This window comes from Toxorhynchites rutilus, chromosome 3, assembly GCF_029784135.1.
Source record: "Toxorhynchites rutilus septentrionalis strain SRP chromosome 3, ASM2978413v1, whole genome shotgun sequence".
In the NCBI taxonomy this organism is placed as follows: domain Eukaryota; kingdom Metazoa; phylum Arthropoda; class Insecta; order Diptera; family Culicidae; genus Toxorhynchites; species Toxorhynchites rutilus.
This window is the reverse complement of record NC_073746.1, coordinates 282466493-282493079: the sequence shown is the minus strand read 5'-3', so window position 1 is coordinate 282493079 and position 26587 is coordinate 282466493. Positions and strand designations below refer to the sequence as shown.

At 40.8% G+C, this 26587-nt stretch overlaps 1 protein-coding gene across 7 annotated transcripts in view; it reads left to right on the top strand.

Moving 5' to 3' along the window:
* Nucleotides 1–26587, top strand: part of LOC129776108 (A disintegrin and metalloproteinase with thrombospondin motifs 20) — a 536521-nt gene that overhangs the window by 487926 nt on the left and 22008 nt on the right. For all 7 annotated transcript variants that reach the window (XM_055781520.1, XM_055781521.1, XM_055781517.1 and 4 more), the window contains 5 exons: nt 18540–18872; nt 18946–19559; nt 19612–20110; nt 20174–20381; nt 20583–20753. In XM_055781520.1, the coding sequence (XP_055637495.1) occupies nt 18540–18872; nt 18946–19559; nt 19612–20110; nt 20174–20381; nt 20583–20753 (1825 nt within the window). The remainder of the gene's footprint in view (nt 1–18539; nt 18873–18945; nt 19560–19611; nt 20111–20173; nt 20382–20582; nt 20754–26587) is intronic.

Here is a 26587-nt window from a genome sequence, read left to right as displayed (position 1 = left end):
GAGAATCCGGAGTTGTCACATCGGGACATCGGTAAGATGCTGGGAATCGTCCAATCCACGGTCAACAGAGTACTAAAACGATACTTCGAGAACCTAACCATCGACCGGAAGGTGAAGAACGGCAAAAATGGATGCTCCGTCAGTGAAAAAGATCACAAGCGCGTAGTTAAGCAGTTTAGACGTGATCCGAGAAATTCGGTCCGGGATGTCGCCAATAAGCTGAATTTGTCACGTTCATTCGTCCAGCGGACCAAGCAGCGGGAGGGCCTGCGTACATAGAAGGTTCAGAAGGCTCCTAACCGCGACGAAAGGCAAAACATGGTGGGGAAGACGCGAGCCCGGAAGCTGTACACCGAAATGCTGACGAAGCCGCATTGCCTGGTAATGGACGACGAAACCTACGTCAAAGTGGACTTTCGTCAGCTGCCGGGCCTGTTGTTCTTCTCCGCAGAGGACAAATTCAGTGTTCCGGAGGAGATTCGCAAGCAGAAACTATCCAAGTTTGCCAAAAAGTACATGGTGTGGCAAGCGATCTGCTCTTGCGGAAAGCGGAGCGCCCCCTTCGTGATGACCGGCACGGTAAACGGGCAGGTTTACCTTAAGGAGTGCCTACAGAAGCGCTTACTACCACTATTGAAGCAGCACGAGGGCCCGACCATCTTCTAGCCGGATCTCGCTTCGTGCCACTATTCAAAGGACGTGTTGGAGTGGTACGAAGCCAACGGGGTTACCTTCGTGCCAAAGGAAATGAACCCGCCCAACGCGCCGGAGCTTCGCCCAATAGAGAAATATTGGGCGATTATGAAGCAGGCCCTCCGGAAGAACCCAAAAGTTGTCAAATCGGAGGCGGACTTCAAGAGAAAATGGATTTCTGTTCAAAAAAAAACTACAACCTGACGTTGTACAGAACCTTATGGACGGGGTAAAGAGGAAGGTGCGAGCATACGGGCTTGGGCTCGAAGTATGATTAAAAAGAAAATGCCAAAAGTTGTTTAATAGTTTTTATTTTACTGTCTAAAATTTTCAAAAGGATCGGTCTACTGGGCGAATTTCTACAGCGTTTTTTCCGTGATGCAATTTGATGTGACACACCCTTTATACAGCAAAGAAAATCATAAACAAGTGGAAATACGAAGAAACTATGGAAAATCTCCCAATGAAAAGACACAAACGTATCCTGTCTTCTGATGATTAACGAGTAATTGTGAAAACATTTCGAAAGAACCCTAAAACAAACATTCCTAAATTAACTACCGAGATAGCCGGCACCATTGGAAGACCTGTCAGCACAGACACTGTCCGGAAAGTAGCATACAGGAACAATCTGAGAGGTCGTGTTGGCCGTAAAAAATCTTTCATCTCAAAGGTGAATATGAAAAAACGACTACAGTTTGCTAAGGCATATGAAAGAACTAAGGAGTTCTGGAACAAGATCCTTCATACGGATGAGATGAAAACCAATCTCTTTCAATCGGATGGAGGACAGATGGTGTGAAGGAAACCAGGAGTTGTGCTCCAAATCCAGCATTTGGTTCTCACAGTAAAACACGGTGGCGGCAGTCAGATGATGTATGGTACGATGGCGGCTTCCGGAACTGGAACCATGAGGTTTATCGACTCGGCGATGGACAAGATGGCCTCATTGAACATCCTGGAAGTTAACTTTCAGTTCTCGTTCAGAAATTGGGTCTCTTTCGTGATTACTACTTCCAACAGGATTATGACCCGAAGCAAACTGATCTCATCATATGGTAGTGCCTACTCTATGATTTCCCAATCAACTCAAAATACCTCCGCAATCACCGGATTTGAACACTATTAAGCATCTATGGTAGGGAATCAAGGAATGTCTGATGAATAAAAATCCAGGAAACGAAGCAGAACTCGAAACGACGACGAAATCTCGCCTCGGCTCTTGCAGACTGTGCTGGACGCCAAAAGGAAGCCATACCAAATTACTAGGAGATTGATTTTTGTTATCTGTTGACATTTCTGAACTGATTTCAATTTTCTTTTTAAGAAAAACTTAAACTGTATACTCAATTTTGCAACGTCTGAATTGAAGATTGTTTTTTTTGTTTTTTAAACATGAAGTAGAAATGTGATCATTTTAATTTTTTTCTTATCACTACAAAACATGCCATCTTTGGCAGAAAAGATACCATTTCCTGGTCATGAGAGTCAAATGCGCAAATAATGCGCTATTTTTAAGCTTAAAAATGGTTTGTATGTATGCGAGCAGACATCTCTTTCTGTTTTCTTTTCTCTTTTCATTTGGGATTGTGCAAAAAAAAAAGTCCATACGACGTCAATGGGGATCGACCAAGGCCGGCTGGTATGTGAAGTTACTTTACACGACCACGCTATCCATATAGCTGCCAGCGCTATTATAAAGGAGTGTGATAATATTACACCTCATCATAAAATGAAGTTGGAAGGTGTTTTCTAAGCCGATAAAGAAGAACATGAACGAGAATATATCTTTCTCTGTCTGGGCCGTGTATTTGGCAAACTATACGAAAAGCTTTCATGTGCTTTCATTCAAATTTGTCTCCTGTTTCGCTCCCTCATATTGGCTCTAGCATATATGTTATACAAATGATATACATGTATTGGGGAGTAGAGCATGTTATGTTATCTTTCAGCTCATTTAATGTAATAAATCGGGATGCCAGAAAATGTGCTAAAAATTAACTTTGGGTGTACATGAGAGTGAAAAGGATCAATTTTACGATGAATATGAGTTTAATTATTTACTTTTTAACTCCGAAAAACTCAAAAATAACAAACCAACACTGAGTGTATACTTAATTTTGCGATTGACTGTATATAAATTGAATCTACTTGTTACCTTTAGTACACGGCATGTCGTTATTTGGAAAAAGTCGGGGTGGTCCTGAACCAACCTCCAAAAGGTGGCCCTAAACCGATCTCCAGTTTTTACTTCGTAATCATTTAACACGTTCACTTTGGGGCTTGCCATCAGTGGCTCGCACAAACCTGACTCATTGGGCGGTGCTTAATACCAGGGGATCGCATTTGATTTTGCTATCGAAAAATTTTGATTAAGGGGGTATTCTAGTGTAGAGACACGAATTTCGGACGTTTCTCCGAGCTCCGTAAAAATAAAAGAAAAAATATTTTTGCTGTCCATTATATCAATATTTGTTCATCTATCTTTTAACAAAAAAAAACAAAAATTGTACAGAGAAAAAATATTCATAACGAGAATAGTTATGAGCTGATGAAGTGAGAGGGTTAAAAAAAAGTTGTACCATGGTGTACACGATTCCAGCCCTTCTGATTATCTGAAACAAAAAAAAATCGAACAGATTCTGAATCAGTAAAGATGCCGCTATCGCATGAACTTCGGACATGTCAAAAACATCTTTTTTGACAAAATGGCGGCCGTTTTAAAAACAAAATGCGTTTTTTCTTACGTTTCCCGATTTTTGAAAAATATAAAATTTAAATAATATTATTTTTTTTTGAGGTTCATGCGATAGACAGATGCCTGTAGATTGTATCCGTATAAATACGACATGAATCGGTCCAGTAGAACTTGAGATATCGTGTACGCCAGTTAAAAAAAACTATTTTCGATAAAAACGCGTTTGAAGTTCATTGTTATGGCCGTACCAGGTTAGATATCGCATCACCAAAAAGGCTCTAACTCGGTGAATAATAGGTTTTTCGGGTTTCTAGGGTATATTCTTGGATACCTAGACTACAGAAATATGAAAAAAAATATTTTTTTCAAATTTCTAGACTAGAATACTCCCTTAATTCTATGTATGTATCTGTGTGTGTAAGTGCGTGTACCTGTGCAAGGGCGTTCAGGTTTGCGTGTTGACGATGACGTTGACGTTAACTTTGACCGTTGGCCGTTGACGTTTGCGTGTACATTTGTATGTGCACTTTTGACGTAGGACTACATCTTTCATTAAGGGTACCAAATCAGAAAACAGGTCACGTTATTAGGAAATAAAGTTAACGTTAATAATTATGTTTACTGCGAACGGTTTTCAACGATTTACATACTGATCGAATCTGAAATTCCATAAGATTTGTTTTATCTGCTGTATATTACGAACATCTCTGTTAAGACAAACTTTCAGTCTCGTTCTATATTCAAAGCGATGAACATCGCTTGTTCTGCCTTGTTTCGCATCATCACATGGTTTCGTTTTCAATTAAGCTGTAGGCGCGACACGCTAATGTTATTGGCGTTACAATCACTGCTCAAAACAATCATTGCTCAAATATTAAGGTTCTGAGCCACACAATTGTGTGGGGAATCATCAAGCTAGGCTATCGTCGGCTAACCAAGAAAATAAATGTATTGGAATTTTGTGTTTGATTTGGTTTCGCATGCCAGTTGCTAAACTCTCTCCACCAAGGATGACAGCTACGCTATTCGAGACTGGCAATATTAACAGAGCTTCTGTTTGGAAGAACGCGAAACGGCGGAAATTGCGGTGCCAGTCGCAAAACAGTCTCCAACAAGGATGACATCTGTGTTAATCTTGAGCATAATGAAGCAATGCAACTCTTTTCGAGGTTAATAAGTTTAACAGAAAGAGTTTATTTTGTTTTTTTAGTTACCAAGAAAATAAATGTCGTTCTGCATATTTGTATGTGTTTTGGATTCGCTTGACAGCCTCAAAACTTTCTCCACTTAGAATGACAGGTACGTTTATCTCGAGCATGAGGAAGTAATGGAACTCTTTTCGAGGCCAATAATATTAATAAAAAGCGTTTTTTTTTCGCAAGTCACCATCTTCGATTCCAAAATGACATCGTAATACGATATTCGACTTCCGCTACTTCCCTTTCACCCAATACCCATATCGTAAGGATTTTCCATATTTTTTTTGTCATTTAACTCTATTATCAGGAAACGAAAGATTATTTGCTATATCATGGAATCTACGTTCATCTATTGTTGACAAATCATAGAACAAAGTTTATTTGTATGTTTAGAAACTTAACTGTAATTTATGAAATTAATCATTAAATTTCAACAGTCCGAAACAGCAAAAAGTCAGATGTTGTAACGTCACAAAATTATTTGACTGACTGTATATCTCCAACTGATGATTCTTATAGGAAATTTTCGCAATTTAAAAAAAAATGTCTGTAGTGAATCAAAATGTTGTCACGTCAACAACTTCTTGATACAGTTGATACTCCTCTATTTGTGGATCGATCTTAACCAGATTTCGTGATTTATTGACCCCCCATTGTTTGCTAAGAGGAACCCAAGTATAAAATGTTTGAACTTGGGTGCATCTGATAAATTAAAAAAACGCTCTTTTTTGGGACGTGACAACGATCAAAAATACCTGTTTTTCAAATGCTTGTTTCTCATAAATTACAAAAAGAAACCTGGGATCACCCACGCTCTTCAAACAAGTATTTAATCATACATTCAATGGAATATAGGCATTGAAGTTTGGTTAAGCAAGTGCAGAGATATCTGAAAAAATATAAAAATAGTGAAAACCACAAATATTTTGAATAAAATTATATAGTTTTATAAACTCGTCCTTCTCAAAGATTGGTGTATGAAAATTAAATTCGCTTTAAAGAATTTATGCTATAACTAGTGCTTGTTCAGATATTTTTTTTCAATTCTCTCCTAAAACCTGTTTGAAATATGGGTTCTTGGAGCGCAACCTTTTGGAATGGGTCATAGACCGACAGTAAGCACTTATCAGTTGACAGAATGAAATGATAGGAGATAACATGAACGATGGCGACACACAATCATCTCCAAAGTTTCGAAACAAACCTCGTTCACGGGGATATTCGAGACTAGAAATTTGAAGAAAACCAATTTTTTTTAAATAATGCCAGCACAGCACTTTAAAAATAAATGGTTATGAACAGCACGCGACAAAAGCTGAGCAACTGTCAAGAGGGTAAACGGAGGGGTAGGTAGTTGTTATACTGCTACGTCATAATCTTGACTTAGGACTATGCCTAACAGGACTAAATGGGGGCTAAAATGAAAATTTAAACACTGAACATGTAAAAAATAATGAAAAATTTAGTTCTTGACCAGTTCTTCGTAGATCCCAAAGGTGTTTGCATCAAATGATTGGAAATTCTTCTAAGCATTTATCACAATAAAGAAAAAAAATTGTTTTTTTTAGATGAACAATTTATTTGTTGTAAAATATCAAGCATTATCTCAATGCTCAATCCCACGTTTTGATTGGTCTAATCTGTGCTGCTCAAGTGGTGCCGACCAAAACAGGCAACTAGAGTAACAACGGAATACAATTTGAATACATCAATACTACTGGAGGAAAACCGTCACCCATCGCTCTTGTGTCATCAATTCAAAAATTCAAAAATTCTCCAATAGTGAGAGCTGTATCATCGGTTGAAAACTGAAGGTAAAACACATTCCAATGCGATTGCTATAATTGCCGCCGACAATCGATTCCGGATTTGCTGTTGCCATTCTACGAAAGGTGCTGAAGGATATAATTTGAGGATTATTTATTTAGGAATATTGTTTTTGGGAGCGTTAAAGATGTAATCTTGCCAAGAGTAACATGGATCGACTAGTTATCGACGGATCTTCCTGTTCTGACGAACAATGTTTGCATCTTCGCGAAAAGATGTAAGCCACCTCCGCCCGCGTCATAGCTTACGAACCACCAGTCAATCCAGTTTCCTGAAACTTTTTCCATTCTTTGCGGACTCTTCCACCGTAGTTAGCTCCAATTTTATGCAAAGATACTACAAGTTTCCTCAGAAATTTGCTCGGTTTGCGTTTTGAAACCTTTGAATAAAATTAAATATGGATCTAAATCAACTGTAAACAACACCTCTTGATAGTCACCATCAGCCGTGCGCGCTATTGTATAGCGATAGTTCTCTAAAAATGCCGCAGTTTCCCCAAAAGCACCTCATATTTATTAAGGGTAATTATCACAAATTCAACTGAAAATTTAGCCTCGAGCATTTTTTTTTGCGGCACTCCATCAACGTTCAAAATCGATACACTTTTTCCACTCGAAACATTGAAGCGGGCTTATTGAAAGGTTAGATGTAGTCCTGCGGCAGAACAAAATATTATCATTCAACTATAATGTAATTCTTAAACTCCGTGGTACGAACGTTTGCTTCATATGAAAAACTCGAATTCGAATGCGTTACCACCCAGTGATGATAATATAGCAAGCAAAAGAATATCAATGAATACACCTAACAAGACACGCAAACCGATATCATCGCGGTTAATCGTATTTTTTTACAAGCGGACAATTTTACAACTTTGGCGATCGAAGAAGACGCGCGCTGTGTTAACGACTGACCGATATACCGAAACAAGACACACCGGTTGTTGTGGGGGAATCATTAAAAACTTAACGACACTTTCGATGTGGGGTACCGATTCCGGATCAGTGAAAAAATTATAACAACCTATTATGTAAATGATGAACACAACGTGAGTGTCATCGGAACAAAACGATCCACTTGACCGAATGAAATAGTTGATCAGTCATTCAATGATCTGTCAACATCCATCCAATTAGTGATTTCTTCAACTAGTTCCACTAGCTGAATCATCCATAATTCACCCCAAAATTGAGTACGCCTATAGACAGCACATTGACCCACAATGTGAGATGCTCTGCAGTATATATGACAGCGAAATTGATTTATGTTGATCGTGAAATAAAAAAAACTTAATATTCCTGTTATTAGGAAACCGTCCATAAAACTGCCCGACTAAACCATTTCAGTTCGTTGCTTTCGTTCGGCGTCTGTGATCAATTAACAGCACGGGTGAAATCTTTCGAATTCTAATGGCCATTATATATTCTTCGTACTGTTCAGTGTGTGCTTTTTTTTTGCAACATATGGCTACTGACCTGGTTTTGTTGACAAAGAAAGTGGTCAAGTATGAGTGTATGTAAATTTACCGAGCTTCAATATATATTTCGCTAAAATTATTTATGACACAGAATTTTTCATAGCTTATATGAAATACGCTCTGTTGCCTTTCAGGACTAAACTTATCATACACGGGTCTCATCAACATACAAAACAGATAAATTATGACCGAGTCTCATCAGCATATAATACATTCGTTTGTGGCCCTATTTATTGACATGTATCCCATGCTTCTGTAACGACTCCCGTTATATGTTTGTTGCCCCCAGGAACATTAAGTTTTCAGAGAAACTGGTTTGTCACGTAAATTATGTTTTTACCCAAATTTTATCAATCAATCGATGATTCAGTAGCGGGCAAAGATATAACTGATTGTAAAAAAAATAAAACCGTTCCTCTTCAATGAGATAATATCTTGACATAATCACTTTTTCAGTGATCATATTAAGCAGAATACCCCAATGGCTGATTTCCATTCAATACAGTCAATAAAATATTTTTGGACAATGTTATGACAGTGATGTAATCAAACATTCCGTTTTTTTTTTGTGCGTGATTAACGTGATCAACGACACAACAATTTGATTATTCGATTTCAATCACTCTGTTCACACTGCCAGTAATCGAAAGTTGTTTTAATACAACTCTTTTTATCTCAACTGAAATTCAACAATGTTATCTGTGAAAAACAAGAAGGGTCTGACAGGTGAACACGCAAAAAACAAACGAAAAACCAACGAACCAACTTCCTCTGAAGTGACTTACCGAACGCAGTGTTTCAACACCGCAAGCGCGACTTCTCTCCACCATACTCGGATTACGCTACATGATAAGGCAAAATTGATGCGGTCCATCTTACCGCCTTAAATAAAACAAGTGTAAATGGTAGAAGACACATCGACGGGAACGAGAGGTAGAGGTTAACCGTTGTTGATAAAAAGAACAACTTTTATCGAAATCAATTAAACCTGGGACGAAACCAGGCGGCAAGCTTTCTTGTTCTGTGACGCACTTTCTGATCATCTGGTTTGATTATTACTGTGTTAGCCCCAAAGCTATATCTTTTTCGCATTCGGAACGTCCGAGGGGCCCACAAAAAGGACACCTGATCACGCAACGACGAGAGGTGACGATCACATCGAGAAAGATGTGTGGAAGCAGGGAAATAACGCTTCAGCTTGTCAGAGAATAATTGAGAGGAAGAAAAAAAACAGCGGCTTCTTTTATGCCACTTTTGGACACACGTTCAATGTAACGGGATTCGATCGATGTTTTTTTATCCCGGCTTCTCATCGATTACCTGTCAGAAAACAGCGTGTACGAAATTTATGACAAATTCTGAATTACGGCATTCCTGAGAACAATTATCGTTGACATATTCCTTCAGCGACCGTTTCAAATGCGTCCGAAATATAAACCGTCTTTTTTGGCAGGGAGAATTCAGTTCCATGAAAATACCCATTTCATTTTTGTCAGTTTTATATTATTCTTTTTATGATAGACAAACGTATGTATTTTTTTGAACTAATGAACTGATTTGCCTTCCGACAGTTAAGAAAATCGTGCGTACCTCTCCAAAAATCGTGTATTCGACAAATAATGTTAACAGAGCGAACAGAAGTGGAAGTCAGTAGCGAGCTTAGATGGGACAGTTTTTATTTCGATTATATTCAAAATAATATCATTCTCGAATACTTTCACTTTCACTATTCGTAGCATTACAATCTCTACCAGTTTATTTAAATATGTTGCAGCATTCTTTCTGTGTAAATTACAATTGAGACCAGTGGATAGCGATTCTAAACTTTATATTTTCATTCGTATTGTTCATGATTTGTTCTCTGTTCATAGGTTTATGAATAAACAAACAATGGGATGAAAAATACAGTAATCCCCACCAAAAAGGTAACGCCTTCGAATAAAAATCAAACACCTACGTGTTTTACCTGTACAAAAGAAATCCCGGTCTATCCGTGCAAGAGTTCACAAACCATTTGTAATTGGCGAGATACACGGCCGTTGAACACCTGAAACGGATCGGGGGAAAACTGACCGTTGCCGGAATCCTAAAACACATGCAAAAGTAGTGGGTTTTATCAAGTGGAACCAGAAACTGTAATCGAAGGTGATGCGACAAAGGCAAATGTTTCGGAATTCGACAATAAAAAAGTCTTTTTCACTTTTTTATGATGATTTTTATGGTGAAAAACTCAAAATATGTTTACTCACATTTGTCTCAAGCTTATTGGACAGAAAATAAGAACATGGGAAATCAAATTTTGCTGCAAGTCTAAAATTTTCTCAAAGAAGATTTACTTCGGCTAATTGGCTTTAATTTGATATGTCAATCATCTGAATCGGTCCAGTAGTTCAAAAGTTATGAATTTTAGAAAAAAAGTCATTTTTGGAAAAAGGGGCAAAATTTTATTTTTCGGATCGACGGTTAAAATCATAACTCAGAACAATAGACCATCATCTCTGATGTGAAAAAAAAACTCAGCTTACAAGAAAACCATGTACCGTTTTGTCACAAATTCCGAACACTTAAGCTTCGTTGACCATTAACACCTTCGTCGTCCAGAGCGTTTCGGTCGAGTTTCTTGTGGGATTCAACTGTCGGTGCGCTAGAGAAATAAGCGGGCAACGATAATAATGAATTCGGGTTCGATTCAGGACTACTTTTCTGTTGAATCCGAGTGAAATCAACCGACTGCTGATAAAAAATGAAATTCAACCGAACGTACTTGCTTTATATACTATATTCGATGGCGATGAATAACTACAATTTTATTGGAGAATATGGAATATTCTGTTAAATCGATTGCGAAGATTCTGTGGATATATCATACTGAGAACATATGTCACATTTGTGGGAAAATAATCGTCATAAACTATATCACATTTGGCAACTCTATTTTTCACATTTTTCATTCGTTTTCATCGTTCTTTGCGCTTGGTAGTTAAAAATCTAAAAGAAGAAGCAAGTTGCAAGTTTTTTCTGAGAATGAGAATAATATTTGCGCAACGCGGAGAAGCCCCTGTTTATTCCAAAAAACAATATGTTTATTATGTGATTTTTTAGACACACATGTGTTTATTTTCGTCCATAAAATGTTCACCGGAGTAAACCTGGATGGAAAGATGGAAAGATATTTATTTTTCAACAGTACATTTAAAATGTGATTTTTCACAAATAAGTATGTTGTACTAGTCAAGCCATTTCGTTTGATACCCATATTGATGAATTGAAAAAAAGTCCCATTTTGTGATGGCGATCATTTTGGATTTACATTTTTCATAAATAACTGTGTTCTACTTGTCAAGCCCTTTCATTTAATACCCATATTGATGGGGTTTTGATAAAATATGTAGTCCGCCATTTTGTAGCGACCGCCATCTTGGATTTACAAGATCATAGAATACACCGTGTTATAACGACAGCAAAGATAAAGGCGTGCTCCAAGTTTCAGATCAATCGGTCAACAGGAAGAAGGTTAAATTTCTATTGATGTGGGACAACCCTGCAGATAAACGTACACACATATTATATTTACAGTAGGTAATGCTAAATAAAACCGTTCAAAAGTATAGTATAAAAACTATATATTTATGTTTTTGATTTTTTTATTATTTAACATAACCCATTTTTACATTTAAGTGCCTATTCTATCAAATTCCGTTTAAAAATCCTATTCAAATTGAACGAGAAAAGTGTCACCCACATTTGGGTGACGGAGCGATTAAGGTGTTAAATAGTGTCTCGTTACTCAAAATAGTACTTTTTCGCGAAATTAATTTGATTTTTGGGTACAATAGAGCTTTTTTTTGACTACAATAAAATTGATTTACAAATAAATATTGATGGTGAAAAACTAAAAACATGTCACTAACTACATTTAAACACTTTTGTCTGAAATTGCGAACAGCAAAAACGCAAATTATGTCTTCCTCGTATCTTTGGAAGCTACGGTACATAAAAAGAGCTGTCTACATATACCAGGTGACAGTCTAAGAGGGTGGAGGTTGAGGCCGATTATGTATTGGATTCGAAAATTAAAGCTGAAAGTGAAATTGCGATTATGTATAATCGAGTCCGACCTGTACTCAGAAACTAAGGACAATTGAGGAATACTGATCAATTGCGAAGCACAGAGTGCGTGCAGAAGATGATTAACCATGTTGGAAGAAAAGTTTAAGCAATGGCCTATGGTAAGAAGAAAGACTGAATTAATGGTCTTACAATAATCATAATACCTACTTATTTGCCTGTAAAATCATCGTAGCAGTCTAGATTAAACTTCTTTCCCTCGGAATCTGCATCATCTGTAGTTTGAACATGGAAAACAGAATGATCGCAAGCTTAACAGAAACGTGTCATGTTGATTCTGACGAATCCTAGACGTTTCATTTTGTGTGGTGGTGTAAGACTTCGTTAATTTTTTCATCGAAATCTATTGGCACATTGGTAGATATGGTGAAATTCGATGCATGTTTCTCAATATTCGGGCCGTCCCTTGCCGATAGCTTTTATTTTTTTCTATCTTCGCTGAACCCCGATCTCGTGAGTCTTCGTTCACTGTCTCTAATAGAAGCACCTACTTTCATATAAGCTTTAATCAACTCCTTATCTTTCTCACTTAGACGAACATTTCGACATTCCGAAAATGTCTGCTCAAGTAAATCTAAAAAAACAATAAAACGAAGCAACAGTCTCGTTGCGGCTATAGAAAATGGACGCGTAAAATGTTGAAAACATATGAGGGGCTCAAAATAAAAGGGGTGTAAGTGACATCATTGATTTCTCTACATCAACTCTCTCTTTTGGTCATAGCAAACTCAAATTGGAACATTTTTGCAGTTATTAACTAAAGAAACAGTTGATGAAGAGAAATCTATCAAGTCACTTACAACCAGGGATACCAGGTGATTTTTTCAAATGTCTTCACATAGAACGGAAAAATGTCTTCAAATGTCTTCCCAATCATATTGGAGGAAACTAAAATTCATAACATACTTGATTGATACATAACAAAGTTTGATAGCTTATTCAATGTTTATTGGAATTGGTATTGTCATATAGTGCATTTAATTAAACTTACCTTGAAGTTTTGAAATTTATTTTTAAAAAAAGTGAACAAATAGCGTAACTGCGAACTATATTTTATGGGTTTAGAAATGATAAATGGCTTGATAAACCATTGACTGAGTGAATATACCCCAGTTCTTCCACAAAGCGGAACCGAGATAACTCAGTTTGTTTGTTTCAGCTTCGATATTTTTGTTGTAACTTTGCTGTTGAATTCATTTTATATGCTTGTGGACTTTTTGCTTGGAAAAGTTTGAGAAAAAGCAAGCCCCGATACAAAAGTCTCCGTTGATTACTAAGAACAAAAGCAAACACTAGTAAAAAAGTGAGCAAACAGTGAGACAAAAGTCCTACTTCTTTTGATGTTATTTTCGGCCATTTGTTAAAATTCCATGGAAATAATGTCTCTCCAAAACCCACGTACGCTGTCATACTGAAATGTCTTCACATATTTCATAATGTCTTCAAAATGCCTTCACAAAACCAATTGTCTTCACAGTGAGGCAAATGTCTTCAAACCTGGCGTATATGCTTACACCCTTTTCCTTCTGAGCCCCACATATGTTTTTGACACGCATGTAGGGGAAATCAGGGAAAACCCGACATTTTAGCCTGATTTTTTCAGTTAGAAGCAATTGTTGTATCGTGAAATATTTCAGGGCTCCAAATTAGACGAGATTTTTCTTGTTAGTACTGCGCGATCCAATAGATCATTGTACTCGTCTTATTATAGGTTGTCTTTTAGTTGTAAGGAATAAAGCACTCTGTTAAGTTCGTCTTGTTATAAAAGCTCTGTTATGTCCATTGCTCGTTAATTGTGAAATAAAGTTTAAGTATGCGTTAGAAGTTTCGCTGTAATTTGAATGTTAAAACGTGCTTTGATTCGAAATCCACAACGATTCGACCGGGAAAGTGTCGGATGTCCTGTAAAATACAAAAATTAAGACACAACGTAGAGTTTGACCGATCAGCAATTTTTTGAAAATTTTCCGATGTCCCCTGTACACACATGTCATTTCTTACGTTTCGAGGTACCTCACATCTGCGGAAGTCGCTTTGCTGTCAAAATAAAAAACAAAACAGAACCGGCCAGTAAACATAGACAGTCCATGTAAAATTTCGCTCGTGGAATTTAAGTGTTTAAGTCGGAAAATTATGGAAAATTCGATACTTTTATGAGCTTAATTCATCGTGTTCAATGTAGTTTGTGAGACGGTAGGTGGTGTGTTGCTTATCAATTCTCGAAAACACTGTTTTGAAATTTCTAGTCCATTCTGGGTAATACAGACACCTTCGGTCAGGGTAAAACCGCCACCTGATTTGTGTTTCACAGACAGGAAAAGCGCGCTCTTACTTTTTGTAGATGTCTCGTGTTTATATTCGACAGACAAAACGACAGAGCTGAACTAATAAAACAGCTAAAACCAACGTTGAATCGGGCATGTCAACGCCCATCGGCACATTTCACGTGAATGCTCACCTAAACTGGGATTTCAAAGTGTCCACATAGCATATAGATAACCTCTTAATACTTTGAAATTATTGTAACGAGTTTTCATTCGTTTCTTCAAAGGTGTCGATTTTACCTGGCCCGCACTCCCATTAATTTCACCTGAAAACATAAATTTTTGTATTCTATCAAAAATCGAGTACTAATCAAAATATGATCAACAGATTCTGTAGAATTGCTCATGAACAGTTGAAGAGAGGTTCTGTAACGATTTGTAGTCGAAGACACATGGTAGATTTTGGAAATATGTGGAAATCCTTAGGGTGTCGGTTTTACCCTGATTCTCCCTATACGCGTTTGTTTGATGTTCATTTGAGTTTACATTATTAATAAGCTTTGATTGATGCATAAATTCGTTTTTAATTGTCGGTCCTTCCACTGATATTATTTTAAATACAACAACTATGAATGAAGCTCACCGACATAATACTCTATCGAGAGATAGCAGTTTAAAATTCAAGCTTGATATACTAGGCTGTCAAAAAAGTCCTGCGGTATTTCCGCGAGGTGTCGTTGTAAGCGCGTAGTTCTAGTTATATTCATTGTATCGAGTCATACTGTAGCTTGTTGGAAAGGTATTTAATATAGTCCTTGCTATAATACAGACCGCACAACGATGGTTTCAACGTTTTCGTTCTGGTGTAGAGGTCGTCGAAGATGCGCCACGCTCCGGAAGGCCTGTCGTCGAAAATTGCGACAAAATCGCTGAATTAGCCGAGAAAGACCGGCATAGTAGCAGCCGTAGCATCGGCCAAGAGCTGGGGATAAGTCATCAAACCGTTATTAACCATTTGAAAAAGCTTGGATTCACAAAGAAGCTCGATGTATGGGTGCCACACACGTTGACGCAAAAAAACATCTTTGACCGTATCAACGCATGTGAATCGCTGCTGAATCGCAACAAAATCGACCCGTTTCTGAAGCGGATGGTGACTGGCGATGAAAAGTGGGTGACTTACGACAACGTGAAGTGCAAACGGTCGTGGTCGAAGCCTGCTGAAGCGGCTTAGACGGTGGCCAAGCCCTCATTAACGGCCAGGAAGGTTCTGCTGTGTGTTTGGTGGGATTGTCAAGGAATAATCTATTATGAGCTGCTTCCCTATGGCCAAACGCTCAATTCGGACCTGTACTGCCAACAACTGGACCGCTTGAAGGTAGCACTCATGGAGAAGAGGCCATCTTTGATAAACAGAGGCCGCATTGTCTTCCATCAGGACAACGCTAGGCCACACACTTCTTTGGTGACGCGCCAGAAGCTCCGAGAGCTCGGATGGGAGGTTCTTTTGCATCCGCCGTATAGTCCGGACCTTGCACCAAGTGACTACCACCTGTTTTTGTCCATGGCGAACGAGCTAGGTAGTCAGAAGTTAGCCACAAAAGAGGCCTGTGAAAATTGGCTATCCGAGTTTTTTGCCAATAAGGAAGCGAGCTTCTATAACAGGGGTATTATGAAGTTTGCATCTCGTTGGGAACAAGTCATCGAACAAAACGGCGCATATTTGACTTAAAACAGATGATTGTAACTAATTTTATGAACAAATGAAAATTCAAAAAAAAAATACCACAGGACTTTTTTGACAGCCTAATATATACGAGGGTCGTTCAAAAAATAAGTTTCAGTACCTCAGAAATCGCGGAAGAATGAAGTTGGGACAAAAAACTAGGTGATTTTCGTAATATACGTTTTATTTTCTATTTTTCTACATAATCGCCGTAACGTTCGAGGCATTTTTCATAGCGTGGCACGAGTTTTTCTATTCCGAGCGCGAAGTGCGTTGCGTCCAACTTTTTGAAGTACGATGTAACTGCGTCACGAATTTCTTCAGTATTATCGAATCGTTGCCCGCCGTAGGTGGCAATGGATGTATTTTTGAATTTTTAAAAAATTTAATCATCGAATTCCAAAAACCGACCATTTCGTTTATTGGCCCATAAAAATGATCTGTGCAAAGATTCAGCTCAATCGGACATGATTTAGGGTTGCCTAAAAGCACTCAAACTTTTTTTCATCCTCGAAAATCTTCCAAGGGGGAAGTAAAGAAAATTTGGAAAATCGAAATTATTAACGATGCCAAATGGCTTATAAATGCATAAATCTCGAAAAATAAATTCTGGCCGAAAATCGACCTTTTAGGACTGAGAGGCAATGAAGGAATGAAAAAAAAAAATTATCGAATTTAAAGGACCGACCATGTACATTTTGTTTTTTGGCCCAAAAAATGGCCTGTGCAAAATTTCAGCTCAATCTGATATGATTTAGGGGTGCCTCAAGGCACTCAAAGTTTTGATTTTTTGGACATTCAGGCTAAGTCCCAAAAAGTCAATTTTCGACCAAAAATTTTTGACGTGGGACTACGTCTAACCGGAGTATATGTGGGGTAAAATGAAAACCTAAACACAAAACACGAAGGAAAAAATGAAAGATTCCGAATGCTTTTAACTCGATCATTTCTTAGTGGATCGGAAAGATGTTTGCATCAGTTGATAGGGAATATTTCTACGCTTCTATCGCAATTCATAAAATGTTATTTTTCATAAGATAAACAATTGAATAACTGTAAAATGTTAAGCGTTATCTAAACGCCCCAACTGCCTCGTTTTGATTGGTCCGATTTACGGTTTCCCTAACACAGCCATCAAAACCAAGCAGCCTTGGGGAAATCGGCATTGCAAATACATGAAAGTAGGGGGTATTATTGTTCCGACTGAAATGTGTTTCCCTAACACAGACTTTAAATTCAAGGAGCGTGAGGAAAGTGGTATTGCGAATACATGTAAGTCGGGGGACTTTTGTTCTTCCAAAAATGTGTTCCCCAACACAAACTTCAAAACCAAGCAGAGCTGAAGAAATCGGCATTGCAAATACATAAAGGTCGGAGGTATTTTTGTTCAGACTGAAGTGTGTTTCCCTAACACAGACTTCAAATCCATGGAGCGTGGGGAGATTGGCATTGCCAATTCATGCAGGTCGGGAGTATTTTTGTTCCGACTGAAGTGTGTTTACTTAATACAGACTTCTAAACCAAGAGGAAATGGGGAAATCAACATTCCAAATACATGTAAATCGGGGGCATTTTTGTTCCGACTGAAATGTGTTTTCCTAACACAGACTTCAAAACCAAGATGTCATCATACCAATCGTAAAAGGAGTGTCATTAAATTTACTTGTAACGAAGAACACAATCTATCACAATACATAAATTGACCTTACATGGCATTATACAATATTTTTACTCACAAATCAAATATATTAAATTCAATTGAATTCGGAAATTGTATCATTCAATCAAAACTTTAATCAATACAAACAAATGATTGCTGAGCCGAGGTAGTCTCACGTCAACCTTGCGGTTATATCTTAGATGTAACCCACCCATTTTTTTCCCGATATAACACCAGATCTCGACGTTTTATGCATTTTTAAGTCATTTGGCATCGAAAAAAAAAATTCGATTTTCTAAATTTCCTTTGGCTTTGGGGTTGGCTTTGCTACCATACAAATGAAAAACAAATTTCTGCATAGCTCGAGAATTAATCAAGCAAATGAAACCAAATTTGGCATGTGGAGGTTTTAGGATGCAATAAATGTTTCTCTGGTAGTTAGACACTCCACCACCCTCTCCAAGGGGGGCCTGCCTTACAAATGAAACACAAATTTCTGCATTACTCGAGAATTAATCAAGCAAATGGAACCAATGGTTTCAGGGTGCAATAAATGTTTTGACGGTGGTAAGACGCTCCACCCTCTCTCTAAGGGGGAGCAGTGATACAAATGAAAGACAATTTGCTGCATAACTCGAAAACTAATCAAGCAAATGGAGCCAGGGAAGGTTTTAGGGAACAAGAAACATTTCTAAGGTGATTCAACACTCCTACTTTTCTAAAGGGGGGCTCCCATACATATAAATTTTGGGCGGGATGAAGTTTGCCGGGTCAGCTAGTACTTGAATAAATTCAATACTATCACCATTATCCACAAAAACATTGTCTTTAAAGAATTATTCTATTTCTAATTATTTTTTTCCGCAGACAAAACCGCGCCAACTGCATGCTGGACAAACCGACAACCGACCTGATCGAGCCGTCCACATCGCACACAAAACTAGCCGGGGAGAAGTTCACCGACGATCAGCAGTGTGAGCTGGTGTTTGGAAACGGGTCCCGTATCTGCTCCTACATGCCCGTGTGCGAGCGGCTCTGGTGCAACAACGGTGACGAGCTGAAGGGTTGTCGGACGCAGCACATGCCTTGGGCCGACGGTACCAGCTGTGGTGACAACCAGTGGTGCCAGAAAGGCTTGTGCGTCGACGTGAATCGCCAGGCGCTGCAGCCACAAGATGGCGGCTGGGGTCAGTGGAGCTCGTGAGTATCGTTATTCGTTTATCGACGTTGGCAGAAAAAGATTCACAGCTCAAAACATTATCACGGATTCCAGGTTCAGTGAGTGCAGCCGAAGCTGCGGCGGGGGTGTACAAATATCTACGCGGATTTGCGATTCGCCTCCACCAGCGAACGGTGGCAAATATTGCACTGGAATGCGTATGCAGTATCGGTCTTGTAACGTCGATGAATGCGCAGAGGGCACGCTGGACTTCCGAGAGGAGCAGTGCCACGAACTGGATGGTAACAACTTCGAAATTCCTGGACTCGAGAAGAACGTCAAGTGGATACCGAAGTACGGTGTAAAGGCCGAGGACCAGTGCAAGTTGTACTGTCGGGTAAAAAACTCGAATAACTACTTCCTGCTTAGGGACAAAGTGAAAGACGGCACGCCTTGTACGCATCCTCACGAGGGGTATGATATGTGTATCAACGGCCAATGCAGGACGGCCGGTTGTGATTACGTGTTCGATTCGGACGCCAAGCTTGACAAATGCGGTCACTGTCGTGGGAATAACGATACGTGCAGTGACGTGAATGGTGTGTTCCCCTTCAGCAAAATACACCACATGAAGAAGCCTTACGTGCAGAAGATTGTGCGAATTCCTACAGGAGCAACCAATATCGAAATCATACAGCGTGGTTACAAGGACGATGGAAATTATTTGGGTAAGTAACAAACAGTAAAGTGACAACAACTTCACATCTTTTTTATTCGCAGCCCTCCGAGATGAGAACAATGAATACATTTTTAACTCCCCTAAAACTACTGTCGTATCTGGATTCAGGAAACGTCTCTTTGCTGGTGTCATGCTCGAATATAACGGACCAGACGAACCTATTGAGATTATTCGTTCGGACTTTGGTAAACCGCTGAGGCGAGATCTGATAGTGGAGATCTATTCGCACTCGAAGATGCGTGCCGTGAGCGAAAATTTTGTGGAGTATAGCTTCACCATTCCGACTGACCTGCAATCGATGGGTGTATCTAAGGTGAACTCGTCCTACGTCCAACACTATCCTAGCCAGAACAGTATTCCCAGCTACCAGTGGAAGATGTCCGATTGGAGTGAATGTGATCAGAGTTGCTCCGGCAAGCGACATCGGACCGCTGAATGTTACGACATTGAGACTGGTAAGGAAAAACCTATCTCCTACTGTCGCAACAGTGCCAAACCTAGGGAGGACTATGAACCGTGTAATACAGAATGTAAATTCGAGTAAGTATGATGAAATGTCGGTTTATGATGATAAAGACTATCATCCTTTTTTCTTCGGCTCAGATGGGAGGCAACGAGTTCGGAGTGTTCGAACTCATGCGGCGAAGGAGTAAAAAATGTGCAGTACCAATGTGTTCAACAGTATATCAAGTCTCACCAAACAAATCCGGTTGATCCGACGTATTGTTCCAACATTCGCAAGCCAAACAACTTAGAGAAATGTCACGGACCATGTCCGGATGCGACATGGTCCTACACCGACTGGGAGCCGGTAAATTATAACCGAAAAAAAATTACCGCCACATTTTTACATGATACTGATTTCATTCGTTTTTCTTCTTTTTTATCAAACCCATATCCGGGTGTTCAATCTACATGCGCTCTGTACTGCGTCCCGGCTTAAAAACCACATCTATGTTAATTGTTTGTGTACGTTTCGTTCTCTCCTGTCGGAATATATCGAACGCATCAGTGTTCGCGAACATGTGGTGGTGGCAAGCAAAACCGTACCGTGTCCTGTCTGTCGTCCCCGGATGGTTTTCGGATTAGTGACGGCTACTGTGCTAAGCAGCCCAAGGAGGAAACGTACCGTCGCTGTAATACCGACAGTTGCCCCGAGTGGGTCACAGGAGAACTGACACCGGTAGCTATATCTGCACAACTACCGTTGCTTTTCAGTGTTGTATCCATTTCCTTTCTCACCCTTAATCTTATCCCTCACATTTTCCTAATGGACTAGACTACGTTCTATCATTCTTCGTTCAAATAAAGAATCTATCTCGAAATGTATATATCATTAGTGTACATAGCATTAACGTGGAAATGACAACGAACTGGTAGTACAAGTCGTTGCGTGATACGGAGATAACCTGAATTGTAAGGGCAAACGTAATGTAGACGATACTCTACGAGTGTTGAACGGTGCTCACTTACTGCAATCTAGCAACTCAGTTTTATTATATGTCAACATAATCCCGTAGAAATATCAGTCAAATTGTGTCTGCCCCATAAAATTATTCTCGATTGAAAATGTCAGTGTACGAGCAATTTCCTACTTCAGTATTAACAAATTTCCGGATAAGCCTCATCGAATCCTCTCAATTATTTATGATGAGATTGCTTGAAATCAGTCTTCAGAATGCAACGCGGTGCTGATGTAAACTATCACTCCTTGTATTTATATGCGCTCGTTTTTGCACCGAGTTTTGCGCCGTGCTTTGCACCGTATTTCTTTACCTGTTTTACACCGTGCTTGAATCTGGTTTGCATTTGATGTATGTGTGTGTGTGTGTTTTTTTTTTTTTTGGCAAAGAGGTGGAGATCTTCAATAGACACCCAATCGCCATGTTGACTGGGTAGTGTGAGATTTCTACTCACTAAAACCACCTCCTTGTACTTCATACCAGACCTTCCCCGGAACCACCAATTGGTATTACTTCGGGGAGGAGGCTGTGCTTATGCACTCATTGCTCAATGTTTGTTCTGGTTACTCTTTGATCTTCTCTCCATCTTCGTTGAAGTTCTACCATAATTTTACATATTGCGCGGTTCACTGCATTCCACGTGTTCTCTTCTTTACACATTGCCTGTATTATATTTTCAGCATTCACATCGGGACCGCTCGCTAAGATCATTTCTTGTCTCTCTGTGAAGAATCGAGGACAGTCAAAAACCACATGCTCCGGTGTTTCTTCTATTTGATCGCACAAAGGACAGAACGGTGAACTTGCGTGTCCGAATCTGTGCAAGTACCGTCGGAAACATCCGTGGCCTGACAGAAATTGCGTCAGGTGGAAATTCACTTCACCATGTTTGCGATCAATCCAATTTGCGATGTTCGGTATCAATCGATGGGTCCATCGACCGTTGGATGTGTTGTTCCATTCCTGCTGCCACTTCTGAATCGAGTCTAATTTTGCTCTTTTCCGCACTTCTCTGTTTCTTTGCACATTCGTCGTTTTTTGTTTGTAGCATACGCTGTCTTCGACTAGAATGATGTCGATGGGAATCATTCCCGCTATGACGTATACTGCTTCCGCAGATATCGTCCGATATGCGCTCGCTACTCTCATCGCCATTACTCTAAGTGTTCTGTTTAGCAGAGTACGATTTTGTTTCACTCCGAGTGCTGCCACCCAGACCGGGCCGCCGTAACGGAGTATCGACGTGGATACACTGGCAAGAAGGCGCCTCTTACTGCTACATGGTCCTGCATTATTCGGCATAATTCTTGCCATCCCTGCCACGACCCTTGCTGCTTTCTCACATGCATATTTTACATGACTCTTGAATTTAAGTCGGTCATCGATGATAACACCCAAATATTTCAGCTCTCGTTTGGACGTAATTTTGTGATCCCCAACAATAATTTCTGCTTGATCCACCACTCTGCAATTGCTGATCAGCACCATTTCTGTTTTCTGGTGTGCTATGTGTAATTTTGCATTCTTCATCCATTCTTCAACAATTTGAATTGACTCTGTAGCCAACATTTCGACTTCCTCTCTTGTCTCGCCAATCACTGTCAGCGAAATATCATCTGCGAAGCCAGTTATCTTCACGCCCTGCGGAAGCTTCAGCGTTAACACTTCGTCGTACATCCCGTTCCACAGCGTTGGACCTAGGATGGATCCTTGTGGGACACCCGCTGTGATATTGTACGTTTTTCGTCCTGTCTCTGTGTCGTAGATAAGAACCCGGTTTTGGAAATAACTTTTCATGATCTTGCACACATAGTCGGGAACTAACAATCTATGCAACGCCTCGGCGATGGCTTCCCAGCTGGCACTGTTGAATGCATTCTTTACATCGATCGTTATCACTGCACAGTAGCGATCTCCACACCTTTTCTTCATCAGTGCTTTTCTGGCTGTCTCAGTGACTGACAGGATAGCATCCACTGTGGATCTATCTTTCCGAAACCCGAACTGCATCTTCGAGAGACCGTGCTCACTTTCTGTGCACCTTGTTATTCTATTGAGAATGATCCTCTCCAACAGTTTCCCTAGAGTGTCCAGAAGGCAAATGGGCCTATAAGAGGATGGCCCCCCAAGTGGCTTTCCTGGTTTTGGCAGTAGAACCAATTTCTGCCTCTTCCAGATATCTGGAAAGTTTCCTTCATTCAGGCATTTTTGCAGCGTTTCCCTAAACAATTCGGGGTATTCTTGCACCGCTGTTTTGAGTGCCACGTTGGGAATTCCATCTGGACCTGGGGCTTTGTTCACCTTCAGCTTCTTTGCTGCCGTTATCAGCTCGTCTATTGACACCCTCTCTACGTTTTCTTCATCATGATTGTACGGCGTAGGTGGCCAACTCACCGAATCGTGTTGCGGAAAGAGCACTTCTATGATACGCTTCAATTTATTTGGGCACCCTTCTCTGGGTATCGATGGACCTTTGAGTTTTGACAACACCACTCTATAAGCATTACCCCAGGGGTTCGCTTCTGCGTCCCGGCACAGCTCTTTGAAACAGTTCCGTCTACTGCGACTGATTTCATGCTTAAGTAAGATTCTTGCCTCTCTGAACGCTACCCTGCACTCTGCTCTGTCAGTTACAGTCTTAGCCCTTTGCATTCTTCTCCTGGCTCGGAGGCAGCTCGTCCGAAGAGAGTTAATTGTTTCATTCCACCAATAGACCGATCGTCGTTCGTTTTTTGGCGTTATTTTTCGTGGCATTGCGATGTCACATGCTCGGACAACACTCTCTGTCAATTCGCTTGCATTTAAATTGGTGACAGGTCGCTCCATTTGGAGTGCTTCCAGAAAGAGATTTTTGTCGAACATTTTTATCTTCCACTTTCGACCGTCTTCTATCATCCCTCGTCTTGTTGATGAATTCTTATTGCAGATTGTGTAGCGAACCGCTTGGTGATCACTGTGAGTATAGCTATCGCAGACTCTCCAGTTCATATTTGGTGCCAGTGTCGGGGTGCAAAATGTGACATCTATAATGGATTCCCGACCGTTTCTATGGAAGGTGCTGGTGGATCCTTCATTTACCAGTTTTACATTCAGCTTTGCCAAGGCCTCGAGCAAGCTAAATCCCCTTGCATTTGTAAGTCTGCTCCCCCACTCCACTGCCCAAGCATTAAAATCCCCACCGATAACAACGGGATTCCGTCCGATGAGCTGTTCTGTCAAATTAAAGAGCATCCTGTCAAATTGCTCAATCGTCCATCTCGGGGAACAATTCTTGGGACCTCCCTTAGCCCCCACGGCCAATGGTCGGTACTTGCAGATTTTGCGACCGTGGGTCTCCTCCAGATTCTGGTTCAGTGGAATAGCGACATCGATGATGGTGACTTTGCGGTCGCTCTTGTCGTAAACCATTATATCTGGGCGGTTGTGGTGGATCGAGAGGTCGGTCAGAACAGTGCGATCCCAGTACAACTTGAAACGGTCATTTTCCAGGACAGGTGCAGGCAGGTACCGGTAGTTTGGTACGTTGTCTTCCAGCAGAGCACATTGGAGCGCCAGTTGTCGATGAACAATACGGGCCACGTTGTTGTTGCGCTCGGTGTAGGCTGCGTTGGCCAAAACGGGACAGCCTCCCATAATGTGCTCTATGTTTTCACCTGGTTGATGGCACATCCGGCAAATGTCATCAACGTCTTGATGCCAGACGTACCGCCTGCAGTTTCTCGTCGGCATTATCCTGTCCTGGATGGCTATCATGTCGGCTTCTACTACTGAAGAGAGTTCACCACGCGTTAGCCACAGATTAGATGCGGCCTTGTCGACGTGTGGCCGGTCCAGTTGATGGGGGTGGGCACCATGCACTGCCTTCTGCTTCCAAGCTGCAATCTTCTCCTCCACTGTCTGCAGATTGCAGTTTAGTTGGTACTCCGCTTGCGCCAAGTGCAGAGCTCTGTATCCTCTGTCAGCGGCGCAGACAGCCCGGTATAGCGCGTTTTGGTTGGCGCGTTCTGCGAAGTACTCACGCAGTTGTCGTACCTGGGCAACACACAGTGCAGAAATGTCGACGATTCCAAGTCCCCCTTCTTTGCGTGGTAGTGAAACTCTCTCCAGTGCCGATTGAGGATGGTGCATTCCGGCCTCTTTGAATGCTTTCCTCATCCTCCTCTCAAGGTCCTCTAGGTCAGTTTTGCTCCATTTGACTACACCAAAACTGAAGGTCAGCAGGGGAACCGCGAATGTGTTGATAGCGCGTACCTTGTTCCCCGCGTTGAGGAAAGTCCTCAGGACACAGTTCACTCGGCTCAAGAACTTGTCTCGCAGCTCCGTCTTGATGTCGGAGTGGCGAATCCCGGTGAGCTGTCGGAATCCAAGATATTTATAGGATTCGCCACGAACCATGTCTCTTATAAACTCGCCGTCATAGACCTCGTAGCCTCCGGATTCGGTAAGTTGTCCTTTCAGCAGGTGGACACAGCGACACTTGTCGAGGCCGAACTCCATACAGATGTCCCTGCTTATTTCTTCGACAACCCGGATAGCTACACCTAGACGCTGACGTGAATCAGCGTAGACCTTGAGATCGTCCATGTAAAAGGTATGGGTAACTTCTTCGTGGGCGCCGTCGCCATACCTTATTTTATAGCCATGACCGTTTCTATTGAGCGTCCTACTGAGGGGGTTCAGTGCCAGACAAAACCAAAGCGGGCTGAAAGAGTCGCCTTGGAATATCCCCCTTTTTATCTGCAGCGTTCTAGACTGCAACACATTTTCCCCATCACTAAGGTGCAGAGACGTGCTCCACTGCCTCATCGCATGCTGCAGGAACCTAACGACGACGGGATCAATTTTGTAGAGCTCCAATACCCAGATGAGAAACGAGTGAGGTATGGAGTCATAAGCCTTCCTGTAATCGATATAGGCCATGCTTAGGTTCCGCTGGTTATAAACCGCCTGGCCGACTATGGCTGCGTCGATGATGACCTGGTCTTTGCAGCCATGCGTATTTTTTCTGCATCCTTTCTGCTCTTCTGTGATGATATGGTGTTGTTCGCAGTGGGCAGAAACTTTGGCGGTTATGATGCTGCTTAATATCTTGTACAGACTCGATAGGCACGTTATCGGTCTGTACTTTGATGGGTTCAATGTGTTGCTGTCTTTCGGGAGGAGGAATGTGACGCCACGGGTGGCGAATTCAGGGAGGTTGTGTGGGTCACGTAGCACCTTGTTGAAGCACTCAGCTATCTTTTGATGTGCGACGGTCAGCTTCTTGTGCCAGAAGTTCTGAACACCATCGGGGCCCGGTGCTGCCCAGTTCCTCAGGTACCGCGAGGCTTCGCGGACATCGTTCTCTTCGACGATGATAGCTGGCATCTCTCCAATTTCACCACAACTCTCCTCCTCCCGTCTTAACCACATTTGCCCGTCGCGATGTTGTACTGGGGTCTCCCAAATACCAGCCCAGAAGTTCGTCACATCGCTAATGTCTGGCAAACCTTCGCGGTAGTCGGGCTTCTCGTCGCTAATGTGGTCGTAGAACGCCTTTTCGTTATCTCTGAAC